The 27,622-nt window shown below is 35.4% G+C and overlaps 1 protein-coding gene across 50 annotated transcripts in view; it reads right to left on the bottom strand.

The window, feature by feature from the left end:
- The window catches only part of TRDN (triadin), a 950,114-nt gene that overhangs the window by 675,556 nt on the left and 246,936 nt on the right, over positions 1-27,622 (bottom strand). For all 50 annotated transcript variants that reach the window (XM_053710723.1, XM_053710722.1, XM_053710726.1 and 47 more), the window contains exon 14: positions 5,615-5,686. In XM_053710723.1, coding sequence (XP_053566698.1) covers positions 5,615-5,686 — 72 coding nt within the window. The remainder of the gene's footprint in view (positions 1-5,614; positions 5,687-27,622) is intronic.

The following is a 27,622-nucleotide window of genomic DNA, read 5'->3' as shown; positions in this document are numbered from 1 at the left end:
CCTCATGATAAAATCTAGTGATGTTTGATATAGACAGACATGCCTGTAGCTATTATCTCACACATCTGAGGAAATATTTAATTCTACAGGGAGTGCAGAATTATTAGGCAAATGAGTATTTTGACCACATCATCCTCTTTATGCATGTTGTCTTACTCCAAGCTGTATAGGCTTGAAAGCCTACTACCAATTAAGCATATTAGGTGATGTGCATCTCTGTAATGAGAAGGGGTGTGGTTTAATGACATCAACACCCTATGTGTTCTACAGGTGTGCATAATTATTAGGCAACTTCCTTTCCTTTGGCAAAATGGGTCAAAAGAAGGACTTGACAGGCTCAGAAAAGTAAAAAATAGTGAGATATCTTGCAGAGGGATGCAGCACTCTCAAAATTGCAAAGATTCTGAAGCGTGATCATCGAACAATCAAGCGTTTCATTCAAAATAGTCAACAGGGTCGCAAGAAGTGTGTGGAAAAACCAAGGCGCAAAATAACTGCCCATGAACTGAGAAAAGTCAAGCGTGCAGCTGCCAAGATGCCACTTGCCACCAGTTTGGCCATATTTCAGAGCTGCAACATCACTGGAGTGCCCAAAAGCACAAGGTGTGCAATACTCAGAGACATGGCCAAGGTAAGAAAGGCTGAAAGATGACCACCACTGAACAAGACACACAAGCTGAAATGTCAAGACTGGGCCAAGAAATATCTCAAGACTGATTTTTCTAAGGTTTTATGGACTGATGAAATGAGAGTGAGTCTTGATGGGCCAGATGGATGGGCCCGTGGCTGGATTGGTAAAGGGCAGAGAGCTCCAGTCCGACTCAGACGCCAGCAAGGTGGAGGTGGAGTACTGGTTTGGGCTGGTATCATCAAAGATGAGCTTGTGGGGCCTTTTCGGGTTGAGGATGGAGTAAAGCTCAACTCCCAGTCCTACTGCCAGTTTCTGGAACACACCTTCTTCAAGCAGTGTTACAGGAAGAAGTCTGCATCCTTCAAGAAAAACATGATTTTCATGCAGGACAATGCTCCATCACACGCGTCCAAGTACTCCACAGCGTGGCTGGCAAGAAAGGGTATAAAAGAAGAAAATCTAATGACATGGCCTCCTTGTTCACCTGATCTGAACCCCATTGAGAACCTGTGGTCCATCATCAAATGTGAGATTTACAAGGAGGGAAAACAGTACACCTCTCTGAACAGTGTCTGGGAGGCTGTGGTTGCTGCTGCACGCAATGTTGATGGTGAACAGATCAAAACACTGACAGAATCCATGGATGGCAGGCTTTTGAGTGTCCTTGCAAAGAAAGGTGGCTATATTGGTCACTGATTTGTTTTTGTTTTGTTTTTGAATGTCAGAAATGTATATTTGTGAATGTTGAGATGTTATATTGGTTTCACTGGTAAAAAAAAAAATTGAAATGGGTATATATTTGTTTTTTGTTAAGTTGCCTAATAATTATGCACAGTAATAGTCACCTGCACACACAGATATCCCCCTAAAATAGCTATAACTAAAAACAAACTAAAAACTACTTCCAAAACTATTCAGCTTTGATATTAATGAGTTTTTTGGGTTAATTAATCCTCAAAAATACAACTTGCCTAATAATTCTGCACTCCCTGTAAAGGTGAATACTTCAGAATTTAAAAGGCAATCACGTCAGCAATCAAAACAGCAGACTAAATCAAATGTCCTTTGTTGAAATATATATTTTTTTTTATTGTTTGCTTTTTCTAATAATCACATTATTATATTGTATACTTAATTCAAGTAGAAGTGTTTCTAATGGATTGAAATTCCATTGAAAATAATGTCACAAATCAATTGTATGTTTTCACACAGCAGGCTCTTGGAATGGAAGTCTGTGTGTTTGTGTATTTAGTATATATACAGTATATGTTTAAAAATATAATACTGTGTCTAAGTCAAATAAAAAATATATAGTTATACAGGTATACCCCGCTCATACAGCGGGTTAGGGACCGGAGCCCCGCTGTAAAGTGAAAACCGCCTTAAAGTGAAACAAGGCAGTTTTAGCTTTCTTTTCACTTGCCAGTGTGTTTAAAAACTTGAAAACATGTTTGAACTAACAAATATTAGGAGTGCAATAGTGCTGCATTTAGTTTAACACTAGCACAGCATAGTATTCAATAAATACTGTACCTGTAAAATAGTGACAATGACTGCAGTAAAATTTGTCAGACTATACCACGAGACACAGATTGCACTGTAATGCTGTTAACAGAGTGAACTGAGCATAACAAAACGGTGTGAGTCCCTTTTCTCGCAATCTCACGATGATTACAGCACTGTTTCAAAATCTTTGGAGGTTGAACTTCAGCTCCACAAAGCGCTGTATTAGCGAAGCGCTGTAAAGTGAAGCGCTGTAAAGTGAAGCGCTGTAAAGTGAGGTATACCTGTATGTAGTCTTTTTAAATCTACTCTTCCATTTCTTGGTTTTACAACTACCAGTATGAAATAAGCAGTAAAGGGGCAGTGTGCACCAATTTTAATTTAACTGATTGTAACAGACACTACTATAACAAATAATATGCACAGATACTGATATAAAAATTGAGTATAAAACTTTTTAAAAACTTCCTTAGAAGCTCCCAATTTAGCACTGCTGATGAGGTTAGTTTGGGACACCCACTGAAAGTGCTGAGAGCAGAACATCCCCCTCCATTGCATATGAATATGAATAGAACCATCATACAAACAGAAGTCTGTATACATCAGTATACATCTAAAACGTTGGGGCTAGGTTAGGAGTCTGAAAACCAGCACAATGTTATTAAAAAATAAGCAAAACTATACATTTTTACAAAAACACTCCCTGATAGGCTATATAAATGGATCATCTACAAAAAAATGTATGCAAAGAAAAATCTAAAGTACAGTGTCCCTTTGAAGAATTATCCTTATAGCTAAAGAATGACAGATAACACAGTGCTGGTAAATGAATAAACCTTAAAGGATCAATAAATACAGTAGAATTGCATAATTGACAAGTGCATTAAAAAAGACAATGCAATAACACTGAGTTTAGCAAAAGCAAGATATTTTATTCTGGCAACATTTTTTTCTTTCTTTTGCCAGCACACTGTATCATGTGACAGACATCAGCCAATCACAGACTAGTATATAGTATACGTATACCCTGTCAGCTTGTGCACATGCTCAGTAGGAGCTGGCGCCTCAAAAATGGTGGATATAAAAAGACTGTGCAAAATTTGATAATGGAAGTAAAATGGAAAACTTCTTAAAATTGTGTGCTATTTATTATATATATAATAAAATAAATAATACATAACTAATAATATTGCTCTAAGTGATAATAGCTAAATACCAGCAGTGTTCTTGAATTATACATGCATTTCCTACAGGAAAATATTTTCATAATTTCATATTTCTGCTTTAAAAATTGTATAGAATTCATCTCTTTTGCAGCATTTATCTGTTCAGCGCATCTGCCATTGGCCCACAGCTTTCTGATTTAGTAAAGCCCTCTTGATGCTTGTCAGCTTCCTTTTGGCATATTTCTACTTCATTAGATTCAAATTAATTCAATCAACAGAAGAGAGAACCTAATGAATATAATGAACATTTCACATTTATTAGACTCACTCTTCATTAGACTGATTAAAAAAGTAACTTGTCTTTCAAAAACGTATGTCAAACAATATCTGTTTATATATTCAATGGTGAGATAAAAGTAAAATAAGAAAATCTGTAAAAGTCGCATTGTTTATATCAATTTATTATTCTAAAAAATGCAATTTCTGCAAAAATTTTAGGAATCAACTGCTTTATTGAGATATAACAGACAGGGTGCTTTTAACAGTGATAAAGGATGTGTTAGCCACCTAAGTAATAGAGGTATACAAATATCAGTAAACTGTAGCCCCAGCTCCTGTTAACACTGAATCAGACATAAAATATATATTACATTATAAGCCAAAATACTAAAAATTATTTTTTGGGGGGGAAAAATAATTAGGATAAGACAATTGGTAACGTAATAATTTATATGAATTTCTTTAATGTTGCCTTATATTGTAAAGCATATACTAACCATATACTAAGCATATCATAGAAGAAGTCTACTCCTTATTACTATTTTAAAACTTGCATTGTTTTCTATCACCCAGCATTTCTATTTGCACTGCTATCTAACTTGCTAGAAATCTACAAACACCACACATACATTTTCCTTTCCTATGTCTCCTTCCTTGACCTTCTAGAATTTGGCTTTCAGCCTAAAAACGTTAATGAAAATGCACCTAATAGATGAGCCAATGGCTTACTTGCTGTCAAAGTTAAAAGATGATTTCACCATATATTCTTGATCACTCTTCTGCTTTGAAAACTGTTGATTATCCCCTGTTAATATGATGTTTGCCTCCATGAGACAGCATTGTCCTGGCTTGAGTCCTATTAAACGTAATGCATCTTTCTGCTCTACCACTATACATCAAGGTTTATTTTTTGTTTTCTATAAGTTGGTAATACTAATAAGATCATGTTGATTCCAGTTCCATAGCTACCAATATACTCAAAGCCATTTCCCTACATCACTAATTGGTACAACTTCTTAATATATTTCCATTTTATCCACATTAAAAGCAGTACAGGACATTTTTCAAGGCAGATAAGATTGGGGGCTGGTGATAGGTCTAGTATGACACTGTAGATGAGTTCATATACTGTACGCTTACACTCATGTTGATCTTCGAGACATGTGGCAAAATTGTTAATGTCATATCCACTGCAAATGTTGATTTTTTTAGCACAATATGGAACAAACACAGTTGATATCTGAAACATACTCAAGGTTAAGCATTTTGAAATGGATAATGCATTGCATTGTATGGTCCTATTATTTCAGAACAATTTTTTTTTCTTTACTTGATTACCCTATACTATGAATGCCAACTTTATTATTTCTATTTTTTTTATTATTATTATTATTATTATTATTATTATTATTATTATTATTTTTATTATTACATGGTCAATACAGGTGGCCCTCGGTTTACAAGGGTTTAATTTGCACCGTTTCAGAATAACAACCTTTTTTTCAGTCATGTGACTGCTATTGAAAAGCATTGAGAAGCAGTGCATTGATTAAAATAGCCAGTAGGTGGAGCTGTCCGCTTGTGTTGCAGCAAAGATATGCAAGCCAAGCAAGCTGAAATTAATCAGTTTAACAAGACCTGAGCTATCGAGCAGCTTGCAAAGGAACAAGATCTTCCTGTCTATAAATCAGTCCAGATTGGAATGCATCGAAAGAACTGTTTGCAGAAAAATGCAAGTAAAGTCTATGTTGTGTGATTATTTTATTAGGTTTATAATGCTGTTTAGCATTTAAAATCTTAATTTCAAAGCTTTAAAAATAATGTATTAGGTGTTACTTACGCCAATTTTGAGACGGGCCTGGAACCTAACTCCCTCACTTCCCATTGACTTACATTATAAACTGGGTTTCAATTTACAACAGTTTCGATTTACAACCATTCCTTCCTAACCCCGGCGTAAACTGAGGGCTACCTGTAATGCAAAAATCACTGGAAAAATAATGCAGTAATGTCTCTAGATTAAACATTGTTGTACCTTTTATTGAAGGTGATGGAGTTGCAGCTGCTTTTCTGGGAGGAGCTCGGGAGGTTTCTGCTTCTTTTTGAACTACAAATAATAAAGTTATTGTCAATAAAATGAATTGGTAATATCAGCGCTCATTTTAAAACGATCATTTTTTTATAATGGAAATGTAAATGTTTACCCATGTCTGTGTATCTCAGATAAAAATGTTCCATAAGTACAAAATATAAAGATGGAAGAGATTAAGGGGCATATTTATCCAGCTTATGGAGTTTGATGCTCCGCTCCACTCGTAATCTAGCCGATAATGTGAGGAAATAATTTACCGGGAGTTTTTTTTTTTTTTTTTTTTTTAAACCAGTAGAAACTGCAATAACAGTTATCACATAACATGCACTAAACACAACATACAGGCATTCTTTGGCATTTAGATATTTATATAACAGTTATGTAAAACATAAAAATTAGTATTTAGTCCATCATGGTTAATGTCATTGCAATTGCCTTAGAGTGCCTAAGAAAATATAATCAAGTTATTTTTCCTAGATGGGTATAAAACATTTTGCTTTGATTTTAGTATGAAAGTAGAGCACAGTTTAATTGGCAACTGAAAATCCAACCATGTAAACATGCTCAAATTAATGATAAATGTAATGCTGAAAATGTAGGCAAGATATGACAACTTAAATCTGCAATTCCTTGATGCTACACTATGTCCAATCTAAATTTTAGTATAAAAAAACAGTCCCCGTTCTTATCCATTGAATATTTTAATTCCAATTCCTATATGAAAGATCAAAATTATACATGTTATATTTTTGTTAATTTTTAGCATGAGCAAAAATTGTAGTAAAGATGTTTAACTGTATATTGAAACCAATACAGCTGTATAAGTTGTGTACAGCTAGGCACTTCCTACTAATGTCCTTTGGCTTATAGCTACTTATTGTACAGTGTCCTTTTAACTAAACCCACAAAAAAATAAGAACCTTTGTTTTTCTTACACTTCGAACAGAGAAACAGCTAACACTAAAAAGCTTTAAAGGGATAGTAAAGTTTAAATTTAACTTTTATGATTAAGATAGGGCATGCCATTTTAAACAACTTTCTAATTTACTTTTATCATCAAATTTGCTTTGTTCTCTTGTTATTCTTAGTTGAAAGCTAAACCTAGGTAGGCTCATATGCTAATTTCTTAGCCCTTGAAGGCCGCCTCTGCATTTGACCATTTTTCAAAGCTAGAGGGCATTAGTTCATGTATTTCATATAGATAATATTGTGCTCATGCACGTGAAGTTATTTAAAAGACAGCACTAATTGACTGAAATGCAAGTCTGTCAAAAGACCTGAGGTAAATAGGCAGCCTGCAGAAGCTTGGATACAAGGTAATTACAGAGGTAAAAAGTATATTTCTATAACAGTGTTAGTTATGCAAAAAGGGGGAATGGGTAAGAAAGGGATTATCTATCTTTTTAAATAACATTTTTGGTGTTTACTATCCCTTTAAGGAAGAAGCCTTTTCAGGCTTTTCATCTTTTTCATAGATTTTCCCATACCAACAAAGATGTAAAAGATGGTGGCTATTTGATTGAACATTGATGATGACTGTCTAAAGGGTTTAATAAAGGGTTTTTATTTTCATTTAGCAAATAACATCAGTTTGTTACTTGTGCAAATATTAATTTTATATCAATTTTGCATGATTTTATAATTAACATTAAAATAAAAACAACTAAACACTTAGGTCTAGATTACAAGTGGAGTGCTAATTTAACGTGTGCCAGTGAACGGGCAAATTCACCCTTTTACGGGTGCACGATAAATAACCAGCCATTACAAGTGGCTGATTATTGCTACCACGAGCTCTTGCTCAGAAACTTTACCAGAGATCAGATCTCTGGTTAATTTTCTAAAAGTGCCCCAATTGGCCACAAAAAAAGTATGTTTTATATTTTATTAAGAAAATAAAATTAGCATTTTTATTTTGCGCTTCACTTGTAATCTGGCCCTTAAACGGGCATATATGACTGAAATCTTATATATGTTGAGTAAATTTTAAAATGAAACTAAGAACAAGTGGATGATTGTGTACAACAGAGGCTTGGGACTACCACTGAATGGCTGAGAGAGTAAATCCCACTTAAAAGTTGGTTTATTCGGCACAGGAACAACCATTTTTCAAGTGTCAAGTCCCTTTATCAGCAGGAAAATAGACTAGTTTGGAACCAATTTCTTCCAGCACCTTCTGCTTAGAATATAAAAGGGGTGATATAATAGTAACTTATAATTATATTAAGGGGCTTAGTAAAGCTGAGGCTGTGAGTATTTTTTATAAAATGAAAAATCCAAGCACAAGGGGTCATAATCTCAAAATGAACGGTAGTAGGCTCAAGCGTCATTTCTTCACAGTTTATTCTTGGAATAGGCTTCCATTATAGGTGGTTAAGGTAAACACAGTGGGAGACTTTAAGAATGCCTGGGATAAAGCATAAAGATATCCTACAATCTAGATAATTTTATGCTTTTAGGAAATTATAGGCAGACTTGTTGGTTCTATGATTCTTATCTGCCGTCAAAATCTATGTTTTTATTTTATATTGCACATTGTAATATTCCATTCTGTTAACTCTTGTTTGTTCTATTAATATCAGCATATTTACATACATTTTATTCATCACTTGAGAGCACACGTTCTATGTAACAATGTACAGGTGGGTATCCCAGCTGTATGTTGGTTTCAATTCTATCATTTAGGGCCTCTACAATCTAGAGAATCTGTAAGTATAGTTGAGTGGAATAAACCATGTTGCTAAGCAACTATTGAAACTGTGCCTCAGAGATTACTTCAGACCAAATTGGTTATATTTTCTAAGTAATAAACAGCACTAACACATGTCCCTTGTCATAGCATTGACTCAAATAAATATATTAAAAATTTAAATTCACAGAAGTAACTTCCTGAAATTGTTATTTTACAACAACTTTATCTATGCTAATTAAGAGAAAGGTTCACTGGGAGTCAGCCAAATACATCCATTCTGTTTAAGTAGTGTCATTAGAGAGTTATGTCTGTAAATCTGGTTTGGTTCCATCCTGTACAGTAATTGCTGTTGCCACTGGAGATTTCATTTAGGGACTTGGGTCAGTTAGGGCTATGTGTGAATATAATTCAAGGAAAAATGTTGATGCAGTCCTACATCAGTCATGAAGAATTGATAATAAACAAGACAAAATGTGTTTACTTTCTTCCTAGCAAAATGATCTTCAACCCATCCTGTGTATTTAATTTACAGCTTTATTAACGTTAAAGAAACATGCCATGAGCTTGGTCCTATATATGTATAAAGATATCTATATATTCAATTTATTAATAGCTAATATCTAATGAAAAATATATGTTGGCTACAGGCACTAATGTGGTATGTGTGTAATGTTGTTTTCTATACCTATATGTAATATAGTAGTTATTAAATTATTTTTAAATATAACAAAAGTTAACCCTAATAAATATTTTTTTTATTATCTAAAATTAAGTTCAAAGCATCCAAATATGTTGTTTTATCCTCTCTAAGAACTCATACATCTTTATCATTTTATCAAGTTCTCATACTTGGTTAGTAGTGAAACGTATGTTGAACAACCAGAGATGGACTATAGTTACTATACTTTACAAACTAAATCCAAGCTTAGAATTACATATTCATTTCATTAACTGAAATAGAGATTTATTAAGAATATGCCTAAAACAATAGATTATATTTGCAATGATACATATGTTTCTGTACTAATTCACACACAGACACACACAGTTTATATATATATATATATATATATATATATATATATATATATATATATATATATATATATATATATATATATATATATATATATATATATTAAGATAAAACATCATTTGATGATGTCAAAGTTACATCATCCCCAATGGGGCTATATTGTGTATGACATCACTACATATTTATTATTATTATTATTATTATTATTATTATTATTAGTTATTTTTATTATTATTAGTTTATCTGCTGTTATTGATAACTTGGGACAGATACTTATGGTGCTATCTTTCTAAGGCTATCTGTAATACAAAAAAGCTAATTGATTTATATATTAAATTAATTGTCATAATTTCAATGCATGATGTTAATTAATTCTTTAGAAATTGTATATAGCAGGTAAAGTTATATCCATGTTCTTACATAAATTATGAAGGGTTTGCCCAGGGTAATATACTAATTAGAAGCAAAGAGACACAGTCTGAAACTTAACTGAATTTGTAGCCTACTAGGAAATGGCTTGAATTAATAAACTGTTATCAGATTTTGGGTACTTTTTTGTCATGAATAAAAATGTAAAAGCACTTAAAGCTCATTGCTCACTTGACATCTCAATTAAAATAGTGAAACTAAATGGCAGACTCTCATTAAGTGCTTGCCTGAAGACATTTTAATGCACTTTGAACACTCTTTGTAAGAACCACTGATAGTCCAATAATTACTTGGAAAGCATTGCACTAAATGATACTGAAAGAGTACAGCCACTACATGTTTAACAAGTGGAGATCCAATGCTATAAAAAAAACTAAGTGATGATAGCGTTTATTGTGTTGAGTGAACTGTAATGTATCTGTCAACCCCGTCACACCATTAATAAGTATTTCATAAACTTTAGTTTGATCTTACATTCAACTGCTATGAACTTAAACAAGTCCCACTAGACCATTACAGAAGCATTTTTGACTGTTGCTATTTTCAATAGTGGAGAAACCAACTTCACTCTTAAAAACATTAAACCATGATGAGTGATGAGTGAACAACAAAAGGAATTATAGCCTACCAAATGCAGTGGACTGGCATATCAGCATTTAAAGTGTCCATCAGTTCAACTAAGTGTTGACAAAATATGGTAGCAGTTGTCAGCACTTACTGGATACACAGTATTTCAGAGTCCCGTGGATGGCAGTATTTTGCCACCCCTTTGGACACCTATGCATATAGACCCTATGGATCTAGTGACTGCAGCAATTTACATAGACAGCACAAGAAAAACAGAAACATAGTGAGCTAAGACATCCCCATGTTCATGCAGTGTATGCTGTCAGCATTTATCGATGTGGGGCGGACATGATGATATCCGCCCGCACATTAATAAATCGGCCCCATAGCCTGCAGCTGGCCTCTCAGGAATTATCAATGTCTCAGCAGCAAGACTATGGGCCCGATTCTCTCTGGTCTTGGGTGTACTGCTACATCCTCCAAAGAGTTTTAGAAACTTGAGAGCTGTTTATCTTGCCAAGTAGAGTTCTTGTTATGAAGAAGAGACAGATATATTAGGATATAATTATCCTCAACAAATAAAAACAATGTTTTTCATGATTTCTTTCAATGCTCATGGACCTACATTTTCTTGGTCAGTATTCAGGACCTACATTTTCTTGGTAAGTAAGTACTGGTACCCTAGACCTCTCATCATCAAGACAGTGTTTCCTGGCTTATCTGCAGCTAATTTTTGTCTCCTGCATTTTCTGCAGCATGTCTATGTTGGTGTATTACTGTTGACTCTTTTTCTATCTCAATCCTGTGTAAATGTGTCTACCTATCACTAAGCCATTGGCCCGTCTAGTGACAACTCATCTGGATGTTCCAATGCCTATTTAGTTTGAAGCATGTCCACTCATCATATAGCTATTATTTTAAAGGGATTTTTTTAGTGTAAAAAAACTAGTGACTTTCCTTATATTCCTCTATATTTCTTGTGCTTTTGTTTTAAAAATATTCTTTATGTTAGATCCAAATTCTTTTTTTTTTTAGTTTAATAATTTGTATTGAATTAATTTTTAACAATTGCACAAAAGTGTTTGATTAATGCATATAATAACAGAGCAACTGTAATGTAAAATACAAGAGGGCTATATAAAGGGAAAGAATAAATAAAAGAATAATTATAAACAAGTAAAAGTGACAGTAAAGTCAAAATGAAACTTTAATGTTTGACGTAGAGCGTGTCAAATGTCATTTAAAAAGAAAAAAACTTTATGCACTTTATGGGCCTGATATTCAAAAGCTCTCCACACTGGTCATCAGTGTGGAGATGTACCTAAAAAATGTTAAAAACACAAATTTGAAGTATGTTTATTTCACTATGCAGGGTTCTTTATGTGAATGAGAGATGCCTACATTACAATATAAGGACTACAAATTTTCAAAAGATTTTGCTTGATTTCTCTCCATATAATCAAGCTTTTGAATATCAGAAGTGTTTGCAACAATGTGTAACTCTTCTATAAACAAAGGTGCAAATAAGTGCTTCACGCTCCTAAACCCCTATGATCTTACCTGGATTCACTTTTCTTGCAAAGGATACCAAGTAAATAAAGCAACTTTCATAAAAGAAGTAAAATATAATGTTGTTTAAAATGGCATGCCTTATTTGAATCATAAACGTTTCACTTTGACTTAAATGTCCCTTTAAAATGCCTATTCAGGTTCAATACAATTTTCATTTATTCTATGATATCTTAGTTATGGTGGTTCATTCTAATTTCATAAATAGATACATTGATGTCAATCATCAAAGTTAAGTGTATAATATGTTGTGACGCTAAAATTAATATAGTCACAAGGGTATGATTAGCAAGTATGCTAGGTGAGGGAGTCCCCTTCCCCCACATTACCTCAAAAAACATTATTAAAAAAAACCCTCTACATTAAAATCCAATTTATCTGCTTTAACATAAAATGGATTTTTGAGTTTGAGCATACATGTGACTGCACATTTGCAATCAGTGATAAATGGGCAGGTTGGTAGTTTCCAGCGTTTGGCATTATTTTGAATAGTGCTAGTTTATATTTACATGTTATCTTTGGGGGATAATTTAAAAGTATAATTAGTGAAGAAAAGTAAATGGAACACCCTAAAGAGGATCCCATGAGTTCATAGGACTTTAGCATCCAAATTCAAAAGATTTAAAACAAAAACAAAAAAACAAATCTTACTTATCTCTTATGCATGCATGTCAAGTAAGACTGTGTTTTGTTACTAGTGAGCAGAAATAATATAAAATACAAATGTATTTTACCTGTTTGTTATTTTCCTTTAATTCCAACACATATGATTAATGTGCATTTCAATGTTATGTCCCTTTAACAATCCATTTTAACAGGTTGTTTTGGACCACAATCACCTAGACTTAAATACTTAAAGGGACACTGAAGTCAAAAAAAATTTTTATAATTCAGATAGAGCATGTAGTTTTGAGATATTTCCAAATTTACTTCCATTATCAAACTTTGCACAGTCTTTTTATATTCACACTTTCTGGGAAAAAGATCCTTCTGGGAAAAAGATCCTACTAAGCATGTGTACAAGCTCACAGGGCATACATATACTAGTCTGTGATTGGCTGATGTCTGTCACATGATACAGGGACAGGAAAATGGGAACAATTAGCTTGTATGAAAACAAAAATGACTGCTTATTTGAAATTCAAAGTAAGTGTTAAATCATTGTCTTTTTATTATGCATGTGTTAATCATGCAATTCTACTGCATTGAGTGGTCATTTAACATATGGCCACAATCCTTCAATTCACCTAAAACCTTTTTTTCTTTGAAAATGTATTATCCCCATTACTAGACAGTTACAAGTTGCTGCCTTAAAGCGTGTTCACAGCCATTAAATATTTCTTGAAAGTAACACATGCCCTATACAGAGAGTATAAACATGACTTACAAAAAATATACATACACACACATGATATAGCTATAGTGCATCATTTTCTACAATATTTGCAACTATTTTATAATAAAATCATAACATAATATACTTGTATTGCATTTTTTTTAATGGTACCTGCCTTTCTTTGCAAGTCATTGAATTATAAAAGGTACAATATTCTTTAGCTGGTAGTGAATGTTTCATCAGTTTTCAATCATTTTAGTAATTGTATCTAACTGAGCTTATAAAATATATTTACTTTCATCAGGTTTTCAAGATGAATTTAATGAAAGCCATTAACAGTAACAATTGTCCGCCCAATGCAGATTAAAGCCTAATTATCCATTTTCTCAAACATGTGTGAGAGCAGAGCTGGTTCTTCCTATTCACAAAGCTTTATTTGGATTAAATCAATAATTGTTCCACCAGAATTAATCATAAATCTTTAAGCACTAAAAAGTCCTGCAACATTGAATCTCTTTCCAACAGTGAAAATGTTGAGCAACAGCTGGCAACCATAAACTGGCAGTATACAGGTGGGAATGCAGCATAAGCAGCCTTTTTGTACTCTGTAGATATCATAGCAGAGAGCGTACAGCCGTGTCACCAGCCACTATTAGTTCTTACAAAATGCGCCTATACATTGTGAGAGTGAGGCTTGCTAATCACATATTTATATATCAAACATTTGTATTTCTATATAGCTGAGGTATCCTCCTAAATATTTTACTGTGATTCATAGGTAAATTATGTTGTATGATGCCTAAGAAGTTATTTACACTTTAAAGGGACATTGTACACTAGATTGTTTTCTTTGCATAAATGGTTTGTAGATCCATTTATATAGCCCATCTGGGAGTGTTTTTGTAACAATGTATAGTTTTGCTTATTTTTTAATAAGTGTCAGATGCATACTTTACATGTGTTTACAGACTCCTGCTGACTCCTGTTTATGTTATCTATCTTTTCATATGCAGGGAAGGGGGAGTGTCTGCTCTTATCTGGTTTTCCAGCCCCTTTCAGTGGGTGTGCCAGACTAACTTTATCAACAGAGCTAAACTTGGAGTTTCTAAGTAAGTTTTTAAAGGGACACTCAGGTTTTATTTAATTTTCAGGATTCAGATACAGCATGTACTTTTAAACAACTTTCCAATTTACTTCCATTAAAAAAAATGTGCACAGTCTTTTATATTTACACGTTTTGAGTCACCAGCTCCTACTAAGCATGTGCAAGAACTCACACTATACGTATATGCATTTGTGATTGGCTATTTGCTATCACATGGTACAGGGGGAGTGGAAATACACATAATTTTGAAATGTGTTAGAAAAGAATCTACTACTCATTTGAAATTCAGAGTAAATGCTATTGTATTGTCTTGTTATCTTGCTTTTGTTGATTATGCAAATCTGCTGTGTTTACTGGTCCTTTAAAAGGTTTCATATTGGATATTTATTTCAGTATGTGTGCATATTCTTCTTTATAGTAGTGTCTATAATATGCAGTTATATTAAAATTGGTGTATACTGTCCCTTTAAGTGCATGAATGTGCATTGCGTTGTGTGTATTGGTATTGTTATTCTATACTGATCATTCATTTAAAAAAACAATTTCTTATATAAAGGCAAATGGAGAGCTATATATATATATATATATATATATATATATATATATATATATATATATATATATATATATTGCTTTTTGGGGGTTTTCAAAACAAAATAACTTTTATTATGCTTTTCCTTTGAAAATACTAGTATGTGTGTTTGTGTTTTTTGTTTTAATGTGTGTCTCAGTCTCTCTCTTTTTTTCTCTTTTTATACTGGTAGCTTAGTTTGTCATCTATTTCTTACACTCTCAACATAAAGTACAATTTGCATCAAAGTTAGTAAAATATTTAAGCAATCTGGAGATTAATTTAAACAGTCTTATGCCCCTAAGTCATACATAAAGGGTCATGAAACACACTTTTTTTCTTTCATGATTCAAATGTAATATATACTTTTAAAAAACTTTCCAATGTACTTCTATTATCTTAGCATCCTTTATTGAAGAAGCAGCAATGCATATCAGTACGCCAATGACAAGGTGCAGCCACCAATCAGCAGCAAGCTCACAGCTCCTGAGCCTACCTAGGTATACTTTTCAGGTTCAACATAGGATACTTAGAGAATGAAGCAAATGAGATAATAGAAGTATATTGGAAAGTTGTTTTAAAATGTTCTATCTGAATCATGAAAGAACATTATAGGGATTCATTACCCTTTAAATTAACCTGGACTGGTTGCACAAGAGCAGGGAGAGTGGATCCGCAGGTTCTTACTTGTGCAGTGATAAATGCTAGAGATGGACACTGGCACCTGATGCAGGAGGACAGGTTGCCTGGCTGAGAGCATTGTCTTGATAAATGTGGATCCATAGAGTGTATACCTTCACACAATGACTCATGCCCCCACAGTTTTTTAAGCAGAAAACAAAAATGTTCCAAAAAGCAAATCCTAGACAAGCCACTAAATATACATAGAAGTCAACAAAAAGAAAAAATATACAATATGGATAAGCACTCCCCTCTGTTTAGAACCGCTGCCTTCCAACAGTCTCTCCCAAAGGCTGTTAAATCGATATAGGTTGTAGAAGGAGGCGCTGATTCATAGGGGATTCCTGAAGGAGGCGTTGATTCATAGGGGATTCCTAGAGATTCCACTCTGGAATACAGAGTGGAATCTCCAGGAATCCCCTATGAATCAGCGCCTCCTTCTACAACCTATACTAAATACACATAATCTTTAATTCACATACTATGCAAATACAAATATAGTTTTCCCTACCAAACTAATTATGAAATATAAATAATTTGCATAATATTGAATATATTAATTAAGCTATCATATTGAAATAATGCTTCTGAAGGACAAAGCTCTTTAATGGCCTCAGTTGAATTAAAAAATAATTCTTTGCTTTTCCTAAAATCCACTGTGGACTATTTGGAGAATAAATTTGAAGGCCTAGTAATGCTTTAGTTTTATTTAGCCAAAATTATAGCTGTACACCGTTACTTTCCAATTCACTTTCTCTAACCTTGTGCAGAGGAATTCTCATCTAGAAAATCATATTTCATGTCACATACAGAGACCTGTTTTCTCATTTATACCCACCCATGCAGATAAATTCATCCTTGGCCAAGCCAGATTAATAGTTGTTCTGCTGTCTACCCAGCAGCAGTAAAATCAGGAGAGTCTGCAATAATAAATGTTTCTCACTTTTTTTTTTTCCTGCACTAAGGCGTGGAAGAGCAATGAAATGAGCATAGCAAGTGCTTTGGTCTCTGCACGCTGGCTGACCAATATCAGAAGAAAGTTGAACAAAATTAAACTCTGTTGCTTGCTGATATCAAAAGGGTTAATTAACACAGTTTGCTTGTAGAGTAAGATTATTTGCTTTATGCCTCTACTTAAAAGATGATAATATCGTAAAATTCTATGAATTTTATGAATGCTGATATAAGGCAATATAAACATATACTAACATCAATACTTTATTGTAAATACTAATTGTGTTGTTTTTATAAGCTTGTTATCCAGGCCTAAAATGATGAGCTGCCTCTTCCATTTGGAAAGCAAGCTATGGGCACATTCAAGCTAAAAAGCAGTGTTGCATCCAAGACAACTAAAGATGGTAAGCAGTAAAAACTCTCTTTATATGAGGAGCTTTGAAAATGTGATGGAACAGATGTTGTGCTAAAACGTTTAAGGCAAATGCAAGGGACAAATAAAGAAACAATATAAACCTTGCAATTGCAAGATTTGTATGCGATATTGCAAGAAATGATCATAATAGGCAAGTGTGAAAACACTGTAAATACATTACTACCTTGTAAACTGTCATTGTTTTTCGAAAGCCAAACTCCACTTACCATGTCCCTTTTTTGGAGGAGCCAATCCGGACTTGTTGCTAGAGTAGATAAGGCTAGCCACTGTCATTTTGTTCAAAAAATATCCTTTGTTTTACAGGTCCTTATCATCTCTGCTAAAGAAAGTTAGGGACAGATATGTGGAAGCATTAAACTTGTGAAGTGTGCACTTCCTTTTCTCTGGTCTGGAAAACATACTATTTTTCTTTGCATAAATGTTTTGTAGATGATTCATTTATATAGTAGACATGTGTGATTCGTTTCGGATCGATTCGGAAATTCAGCCGAATTTCTTAAATTTGGAGATTTGGATCGATTCGATTTTCCGAATTGAAATAGTGCCGAATCTACCGAATAAATCCGAATTAGTTCGGATTTATTCGGTAGATTCGGATGGCCATGGATTACACTAGTATAGTACAGTATATTAGGTTATATCACTCGGCTATGGGTTACACCTAATATACAGTACATAATACTAGTCTAATACACAGCATATCCCACCTAACACATACCGAAATTCAGAATTTCCGAACCGAATCCAGACAAATTCATTTGAATCCGAATGAATCCAAAACAAATCCGAAACGAATTCATTCAAATTTTTCTGAATTCGAATCGATCCGAACCGAAATTCGAAAAAATCCGAATCGATCCGAACCAAAACAAATTTTTTGATCATGCACAAGTCTATTATATAGCCCATCTGGGGGTGTTTTTGTAAAAATGTATAGTTTTTCTTATTTTTAAATAACATTGTGCTGATTTTCAGACTCCCCTAACTAAGTTTTAGATGTATACTGATGTATACGGACTTCAGACTGCTTCTGTTTGTATAATGGGTCTTTTCATATGCAGGGGAGAGGGGAGGGTTTTTTTGCTATCTGCCCCTTTCAGTGGATGTCCCAGGCTAATCTCATCAACAGTGCTAAATTGGAAGCTTCTAAGTAAGTTTTTAAAAGGTTTTATACTGGATTTTTATATCAGTGTCTGTGCATGTTATTCTTTATAGTAGTGTCTATTACATGTAGTTAAATGAAAATTGGTGTATACTGCCCCTTTAAGTTACAGGAAAAGTAAAAAAAACAAATGCGTATATAATTTTTAGTATATTGCAAAGTATTTATGTTCTGCTAGCTTAAGTTGATATTGTATAATCATATTATTATTTCTTATATAATTATTAATTGTCACAATCAATGTTTTAGAAGTATATAGAATAATAATATCACTGTTAAAATTATGCATTTTAATCTATATCTATCTATCTATCATCTATCTTTATCTATCTCTGTCTGTATCCATCTATCTCTGTCAGTATCTATCTATCCCTACATGAAAAATATTTTTCTGTTAGAAGAAAATAACTTTAGTTCTTAGAGGAAAAATAAATATTTCTGAAATCAAAATATATCAATATGCAGTTTATGTCTTTTGCAAACTTTACTGGACAGATTTACAAATTTGAAGGGTTTGTAGTAACAGTGCAACAAATTGCACTTGCAATAATTTAGGTTTTCACTCATCACAAATACATACACACACACAAACACATTCTCACGTATAATAACAGCCTTACACACTGACATGTACATAAACAAACATATACTTAAAAATAGAAACTAATCAATTTTGCAATTCGCACAATTTCATGTTTTATGGGATGAGACTAAACACTGACTTCAGAGATATTTTTCATTTCATGGCCTGCTAGACACACCTTAACACAATCAGTTGGAATTTAGGCATGTCAATTGAGTAAAATAGCTGAAGAAATGTAGTTTACTGAAACATTATTTTTTTTGTATTATGCAGAAGGAAAATTATTACAAAATGTAACATTTTTTTATGGGACATTAACCCTTTAGTAAACAGACCATTTTTCAATTTTCTTACTGTTAGGGACTAGGGCTATTTTTATGTCTGCGGTGTTTGTGTTTAGCTGTAATTTTCCTCTGACTCATTTACTGTACCCACACATATTATATACTGTTTTCTCGCCATTAAATTGACTTTCTAAAGATTATTTTCATCATATCTTATAATGTTTTTATAGTTTTCTAAATTTTGTCCTGAGTTTAGAAATACCCAATGTTTACATGTTCTTTGCTTTTTGTGCAAGTTATAGGGCAATAAATACAAGTAGCACTTTGCTATTTCCAAACCATTTTTTTTTTAAAATTACCAATAGTTACATTGTAACACTGATATCTTTCAGAAATACCTGAATATCCCTTGACATGTACATATTTTTTTTTTTGTAGACAACCCAAAGTATTGATCTAGGACCATTTTGGTATATTTCATGCCACCATTTCCCAGCCAAATGCGATCAAATAAAATAAATTGTTCACTTTTTTACAAACGTTTTCACAAACTTTAGGTTTCTTAAAATTATTTACAAACAGCTTGAGCAATTATGGCATAAATGGTTGTAAATTCTTCTCTGGGATCCCCTTTGTTCAGAAATAGTAGGCATATATGGCTTTGGCATTGCTTTATGGTAAATAGAAGGCCGCTAATTGCCGCTGTGCACAACACTTGTATTATGCCCAGCAGTAAAGGGGTTAATTAGGGAGCTTGTAGGGTTAATTTTAGCTTTAGTGTATAGATCAGCCTCCCACCTGACACATCCCACCCCTGATCCCTCCCAAAGAGCTCTCTTCCCTCCCCCACCCCAAAATTGTCCCCGCCATCTTAAGAACTGGCAGAAAGTATGCCAGTACTAAAATATTTTTTTTTTTTTTGTGTGTTTTAAAAAAAAAAACAATATTCTGCAGTGTAGGATCCCCCCTTAGCCCCCAACCTCCCTGATCCCCCCAAAAAGCTCTCTAACCCTTCCCCCTCTACCTATTTGTAGCCATCTTGTTTACTCTACCGCTCCTGCCCCCCTTGTGGGCTCCCGCCCCCCGTGCACGCTTCCGTGCATGCTCCCGGCGCCCCATGTACAATCCCACCCCCCTCTTCCCACTGCACCAGACATCCTCCAGTGATGGGCCGCCCAACCACCTCCCTGCAATGGCTCCCACCCACCAATGATCAACACCATCGCTGGCCGATGCAGAGAGGGCAATATCGAGGCATCCTTGCAATACCCTGAAAGCGACTGGAAGCGATCAGAATCACTTCCAACGCTTGAAACCCCTGAGGACGTACAGGGTACATCCTTGGTCATTAAGTGACAGTTTTTGTAGGATTTACCCTGTACGTCCTTGGTCGTTAGGGGTTAAACACAAAATAAAATTTCGAAACATAGTTTTGAGGCTGGCCCCTTCCCTCATGGGAGCTGCCACGTTGAAATCTGTTTTTCGTGTGCAGCAACTCTTCTTCAGATACCTGCAAAGTAACCTAGGTTTCAAAATGGCAGCACCCATGATTAGAAGGAGGTGCATCATGTGTATTTAGTGTTTAGTGTCCCTTTAATATAGTATCTGTATTGCTTTATAAACTATTTTTAGCTTGCAATCATTATCAGTAAAATCTTGATTTAACTTAAACAGACACTGTAGGTCAAAAATTACATACTGTAAGTATGTAATTTGGCACTACTTACATTATGCACTAACATCTGCATGTTGGATAGCATGGGTGCATTAAATTCCTCACATAATTTATTTATATGGGGGAGCACAATAAAAGTCATGTTTGATAATGCATGAGCCAATAGAGCACAACAAATCTGCAATCTGTGAAGCTCTTTATTTAGTACGGTGCTATACTATTTCTATGGAAGTTAAGAATAAAGACTTCACACATACATATGTATTTACATACATTAACATATAAACACATACACCGTTTCCAAGTCCCGCCTCTTGTCATATAATATATCCCTTTAATTCTACCACAAAACTTTTTTTTCATCATCAAAGATTTGTTTCCAAAGTATAAAGTCTAAATATAAATGAAATCCTTCATTTCCCAATTCTCGTGTGCCCTTTGGAATGCACGCTCGGTATGCAATAAGCTTACATCTATTCACGACCTATTTATTTCACGTTCACTTAACCTGTTAGCCCTCACTGAAACTTGGCTTTCCTCCTCTAACACAACTGCTGTAGCCTCTCTGTCCAATGGCGGCCTGCACTTCAGTCACACTCCCAGGCCTGGAGACAAACAAGGAGGAGGAGTAGGAATTCTCCTGTCTCCACACAGTACCTTTCACTGCATTCCTTCACCCCCACTCTCTTTCCTTCTCATCTTTTGAAGTTCACGCTATCCGCCTCTTCTCCCCTATAGCTCTTCGTGTTGCAGTTATCTATCGGCCCCCTGGCCCAGCATCACAATTTCTGGACCACTTTGAAGCCTGGCTTCCACATTTTCTCTCTTCTAATGTCCCTTCTCTCATCTTAGGGGACTTCAACATACCCCTTGATAAGCCTAACACGCCTGCTGCCTCTAAACTTCTATCCCTTACCACCTCTTTAGGCCTGTCCCAGTGGACAACATCTCCAACACACTGTGAAGGCAACTCCATAGACCTGGTCTTCACAAATTTCTGTGCTGTTTCCAACTCCCTTAACTTCTCTCTGACCACCATCTATTAACTTTCTCTCTTACTCTACCTGCTACATCTTTGCAAGCCCCCAAAAACTGCTACCTCACAGGAATTTAATAGACTTGGATCTCACAGACTTTTCCACTCAACCGAGTCCTCTGCTCTCTGACATTTCATCCCTCTCTTGTCCAAAACTCATGACTCTACAGTATAATTCGGCAATAAAATCAACACTTGACAAAACTGCATCCTCCACTCTACAACGTACATCAATCACTCGATGGCAACCGTGGCACACTAAACAGACCAGATATCTTCAGCGATGCTCACGGGCTGCTAAACGGCAGTGGAGGAAATCACGCACCTTTGCTGATTTCCAACATTATAAGCTCACCCTTAAGTCCTACAACTCTGCGCTCAGCCTGGCCAAACAAGTCTATTTCTCCTCCCTTGTGTCATCTCACGCATCCAACCCCAGAAAACTGTTCTCAACCTTTAACTCCCTTCTACGTCCGCCTGCCCACTACCAACCTCACTGCTCAAATTATTGCTGATCACTTCAAAAATAAAATTGACACCATTAGAAAAGAGATCTGCACCTCGCACCCCGCAAACCCAGCGATCCTACCCACCCCTTCTATTAACAAAAATCTATGCTACTTCCCTCCTGTAACAGAGGAAGAAGTCTCTGCACTCCTATCCTTGGCTCATCTCACAACCTGCCCACTTGACCCTATTCCTTCACAACTTATTCCCTCTCTCTCTGCTTCCCTAACCCCTACCCTAACTCATCTCTTTAACCAATCTCTCACTGCTGGCACATTTCCTGACACATTCAAGCATGCATCAATCATACCAATCCTAAAAAAGACCTCACTTGACCCCTCCACGCCTTCTAACTATCGACCGGTCTCCTTACTTCCCTTTGCTTCAAAATTATTGGAACGACTAGTCTATAATTGGCTAACTCAATTTCTCACAACTAACTCCTTACTTGATCCACTACAATCTGGTTTCCGCCCTAAACACTCAACAGAAACCGCTCTTGCTAAAGTAACAAATTACCTGTTATCAGCTAAAGCAAAAGGCCATTACTCCTTACTAATTCTTCTTGACCTGTCCGCAGCTTTTGACACAGTTGACCATCCTCTCCTCCTAAAAATACTACATTCATTTGGCATCCGAGACACAGCCCTCCTCTGGTTTGCATCATATCTTTCAAACCGCTCATTTTCAGTTTCCTTTAACAACATATCTTGTGATCCTATGCCTCTCTCAGTTGGAGTACCGCAAGGCTCTGTCTTGAACCCCTTGCTTTTCTCTCTTTATACATCCTGCCTTGGAAAACTTATAGCCTCCTTTGGATTCCAGTACCACTTATATGCTGATGATACCCAAATCTATCTTTCCTCTCCTGATATCTCTCCCTCTTTACTCAACCAGATTTCTGACTGCCTCTCTGCAATTTTCTCTTGGATGTCTTCACACTACCTCCAACTCAATCTATCCAAAACTGAGCTGCTTCTTATCCCCCCTCTTCGAGACATCCGACACCTGACATTTCTCTGATGGTTGGAGACTCTATTCTCAACACCTCACCCCAGGTTCGCTGCCTTGGGGTCACACTAGACTCAGAACTCACATTCAACCCACATATACAAACGCTTACCAAATCCTGCCGTTCACACCTACGCAACATTTCCAGAACTTGTCCCTTCCTTACTCAAAAAACTAGAAAAATACTTATTCATCTACTCCTAAATGGCCTTCCAAAACACCGCCTCTCCTCCCTCCAATCTATTATGAATGCTTCTGCTAGACTCATCCACCTAAGTCGATGATCTTACATCAGCTGCTCCGCTCTGCCAGTCTCTACACTGGCTCCCTGTACACTCCAGAATACAATTTAAAGTATTAGCCCTAACCTACAAAGCACTCAACAGTCTAACTCCCAACTACATTTTCTCTCTCAACGTGAAATATTCCCCATCCCGTCCTCTTCGATCAACCTCTGACCTACGTCTCTACACTCCTGTTATCTCTACATCCCACTCCCGTCTCCAAGACTTTGCACGTGCTGCTCCTGTCCTCTGGAACTCTCTACCCCGCTCCATTAGACTGTCTCCAACCTTGTATAGCTTCAGACGATCCTTGAAAACCCACCAATTCAGAGAGGCTTACCATCTCTCCTCCATCCCACATCCGAACCAAACTAATACATGTACATGAACTGCCTGACTTACTGCTGCAAATACAACTGATGTAACAAGCTACCCCAACCTTATGTGTCTGCACCCTAAACCTATAGACTTTGAGCTCTCCGGAGCAGGGCCCTCTTCCTCCTGTGCTAGATTTGTTTAGTTTTGTTATGTTTTGTATGTTATCACAAATCTCTGTCATTGTATACCCCTATCATTGTACCCAGCGCTACGGAATTTGGCGGCGCTATACAAATAAATGATAATAATAATAATAATAGTATGTTCATTTGTTATCCGAACTAGGAAGCAATAATAATTTAATTTCAGGTCTCAAAAAGCACTACATTTTAAAGTGGTATTTTGTTTTGTGCTAGAGCAAAACACTTAACTCTCTATGTGTAATACTAGTCCATTGAGTGCATTAATAGCGCTCTCTGTGCCATCCATTAAAAATATAGGATGCATTAAAAAGGATTTAGCACCTTTAAGATCTTTTGGTTAACATTTTTTTAACCATCAACATGATGAGTAAAAAGGAGAAACCAGACGTGGACTCCTTGCACATATGCCCTAGAGAGATGCAACTGCACCTCACTGACAAGGCCCAAAGGAGGCCGAAACATACATCTGGGGTTTGTAGTTTTCTCTTGTTCAGAGAAGAATTGCCTGGTATTTCGGCGCTGGACTGTCATTGGGCAGGATCAGACTGATATGCTACAGGATATTTTTTCTCTGTGAAAGGCATAGTGTGCTAAAAGAGACTGCACCCTGAGTGGCACTGGCCTTGTGGACAAGCATGGAAGTTTTTCTAGCTTTTGTTCTGTCTCAGTTGAGTGTGTCTCTCTATTTTCTTTTTTCTTAACCATCTACATGTAATACCAGATTATGGGGCTGATTTATTAAGGGCCGAATGGCCCTTAATGTACCTGTTTCTGTGCGAGCCTTCAGGCTCACCGTAAAAAGGAGTTAAGAAGCAGCGGTCTTAAGACCACTGCTCCTTAACTCATAGGCCTCCTCTGAGGCAGCGGACGGCCATCCACCCAATCGTGTACGATTGGGTTGATTGATTCCCCCCGCGAATCTGCAGGGGGGCGGCATTGCGCAAGCAGTTCACCAAAACTGCTTGTGCAATGTTAAATGCCAACAGCGTTGGAAATTTGTATGGCCCGGCCCAGCCCAGCCCTCCTCCGACTCAGCCCCGCCCCCTCCAGCTCAGTTTTGGGAATTTAAAGTTGGTGGGAGTAGGGTCTTTGCGGTCTATGGCTACTGTGTGTTCCCATAGACTGCAATGTAAATATATTTGTATGTGATTATATACATATATATTTATGTGTTAATATGGGTATATATACACATATTAACACATAAATATATATGTATATATTCTTATACATATATATTTAAAAAATGCTGCCCATCTCTGCGCGGTTTAGTATGCAGTGCTACAATAATTGAGTAATTGAGTGGCGAGCTACTACTGGATGTCTTGTTCACTTCACAATAATAATTAAAATAAATAATACTGTACATACAGTCTTTCTCTTTTTAAGATAGAGGAAACTAAATAAAATAATGAACAAAATATAACAAAAGTATAATTTGTTGTTTTACAAATAACAGATACTAATTTATACATGTCTAGTCAATAACACTTTAGGCCTGATATTTAAAACCTGCCTGGTATGGCAAGAAATCACACAATCACGCAAGAAATCACACAAAATCTTTGGGATTTTTTTTTTTTTTAGTCCTTGCATTGAAACGTAGGAGTTTCTGTTTCACATAAAAAGCACTACATGTGAGGGCTATGATCAGTAGAGTCTGATGAATCTAAGAGGTTCTGGAATTGTGAATACTTAAAGGGACATGAAAACGAAATTGTTACTTTCATGATTCAGACAGAACACACAACTTTCCAATTATCTTCTTTTCCCTAATTTGCTTCATTTTCTTGGTATTCTTTGTTGAAAGGTATTCCTACGTAGTCTCTGGAGTAACAAAGCACTGCTGGGAGCTAGCTGCTGATTGGTAGCTGCACAAATATATGCCTCATGTCATTGGTTCACCAAATAGGTTGAGCTAGCGGAATTGCTGCCCTATCAACAAAGGATACCAAGAGAATGAAGCAAGTTTGATAAAAGAAATAAATTGGAAAGTTGTTTAAAATGGTATGTTTTGTTGAATCATGAAAGAAAAAAACGGGTTTTATGTCAGTTTTATATGCCATAATTCCTATTTTATAAGTATGAGGCTCTGCAACTGCAGTCATTAGAAAATAAAGATATGTAACATTTTAACAACTATGCTTGAACCCACGAGTATTTATAAATATATAATTAATGACTTTATTGAGATTATTGCCCAAGCTGAAGCATTTATACTGTGGCCTTAAGGACCGCGATATCACAACAATAAAACCTTATAACCCGTTGACACAGCTGGTGATAAATGACATTGTAAATGTCCCTCGGCTATATTTTCTACTGAAAAGAGAATGTTATATTGTTATTAGTTGCTGCTAGTATAACCACTCATTGGTTTAGCTTGTAGTTAACATACAAATACATATCACATGTTGACTCCTTGAGTATGGTTATTATCTGATGGCAATACATATTCAGTTGTTCAAATTAGTCTTTAATAAGTCAAATTATCTTTTATTACCATCTCCCTTCGGTTGTGTTTTGAAGCAAATAATAATATTCTTGTGCTGAATTAATGTGCTTTTTTTGTTGCATCAATGCACTTTTAAAATTCTTGATTTTGGGACGTTGTCCTTTTTAGACAGTGAGCAATCTATTGCTTAGGATTGATTGTACACACACACACACATGAACGTTAAAGGGACAGTCAAGTCCAAAAAAAACTTTCATGATTTAAATAGGGCATGCAATTTTAAACAACTTCCCAATTTACTTTTATCACAAATTTTGCTTTGTTCTCTTGGTATTCTTAGTTGAAAGCTAAACCTAGGAGGTTCATATGCTAATTTCTTAGACCTTGAAGACTGCCTCTAATCTGAATACATTTTGACCACTAGAGGGCATTAGTTCACATGTTTCATATAGATAACATTGAGCTCATGCACGTAAAGTGACCTAGGACTGAGCACTGCATGTCTGTCAAAAGAACTGAAATAAGGGGGCAGTCAGCAGAGGCTTAGATACAAGATAATTACAGAGGTAAAACATGTATTATTATAACTGTGTTGGATATGCAAAACTGGGGGACGGGTAATAAAGGGATTATCTTTCTTTTTAAACGACAAAAATTCTGTTGTTGACTGTCCCTTTAAGCAAATCTCAAAATCAAAATAAAGAACTATAAAACCCTTATTTTAAAATTCAACACCATAATATAATTTTTTTGAATTAAACGAACCACTTGTGCTCTTCACACCTTTCATAAAGAAGCCAAAAAAAAGCACATTATGTAACCTAGGATTTCTTCAAAATGTTGTAAATTGCTTTAACCAGCTATTGATTAGCAGCATTTTGAAGAAAGCCTAGGTTACAAAGTTTGCTTTTTAGTCTGCCTAGGGAGCGTGGGATAACCACATTTTTCCACAAAAGCAAGAGATGTTTAATGTCCAAATAAAAGGATACTACATTTAGCCACAGCAAGCGCTACCCAGGTGCTAAACCAAAAATAGGCCAGCTCCTTAGCGTCGATT

Source organism: Bombina bombina, chromosome 4 (assembly GCF_027579735.1).
Source record: "Bombina bombina isolate aBomBom1 chromosome 4, aBomBom1.pri, whole genome shotgun sequence".
Taxonomy (NCBI): Eukaryota; Metazoa; Chordata; class Amphibia; order Anura; family Bombinatoridae; genus Bombina; species Bombina bombina.
This window is presented reverse-complemented; position numbering and strand designations above follow the sequence as displayed.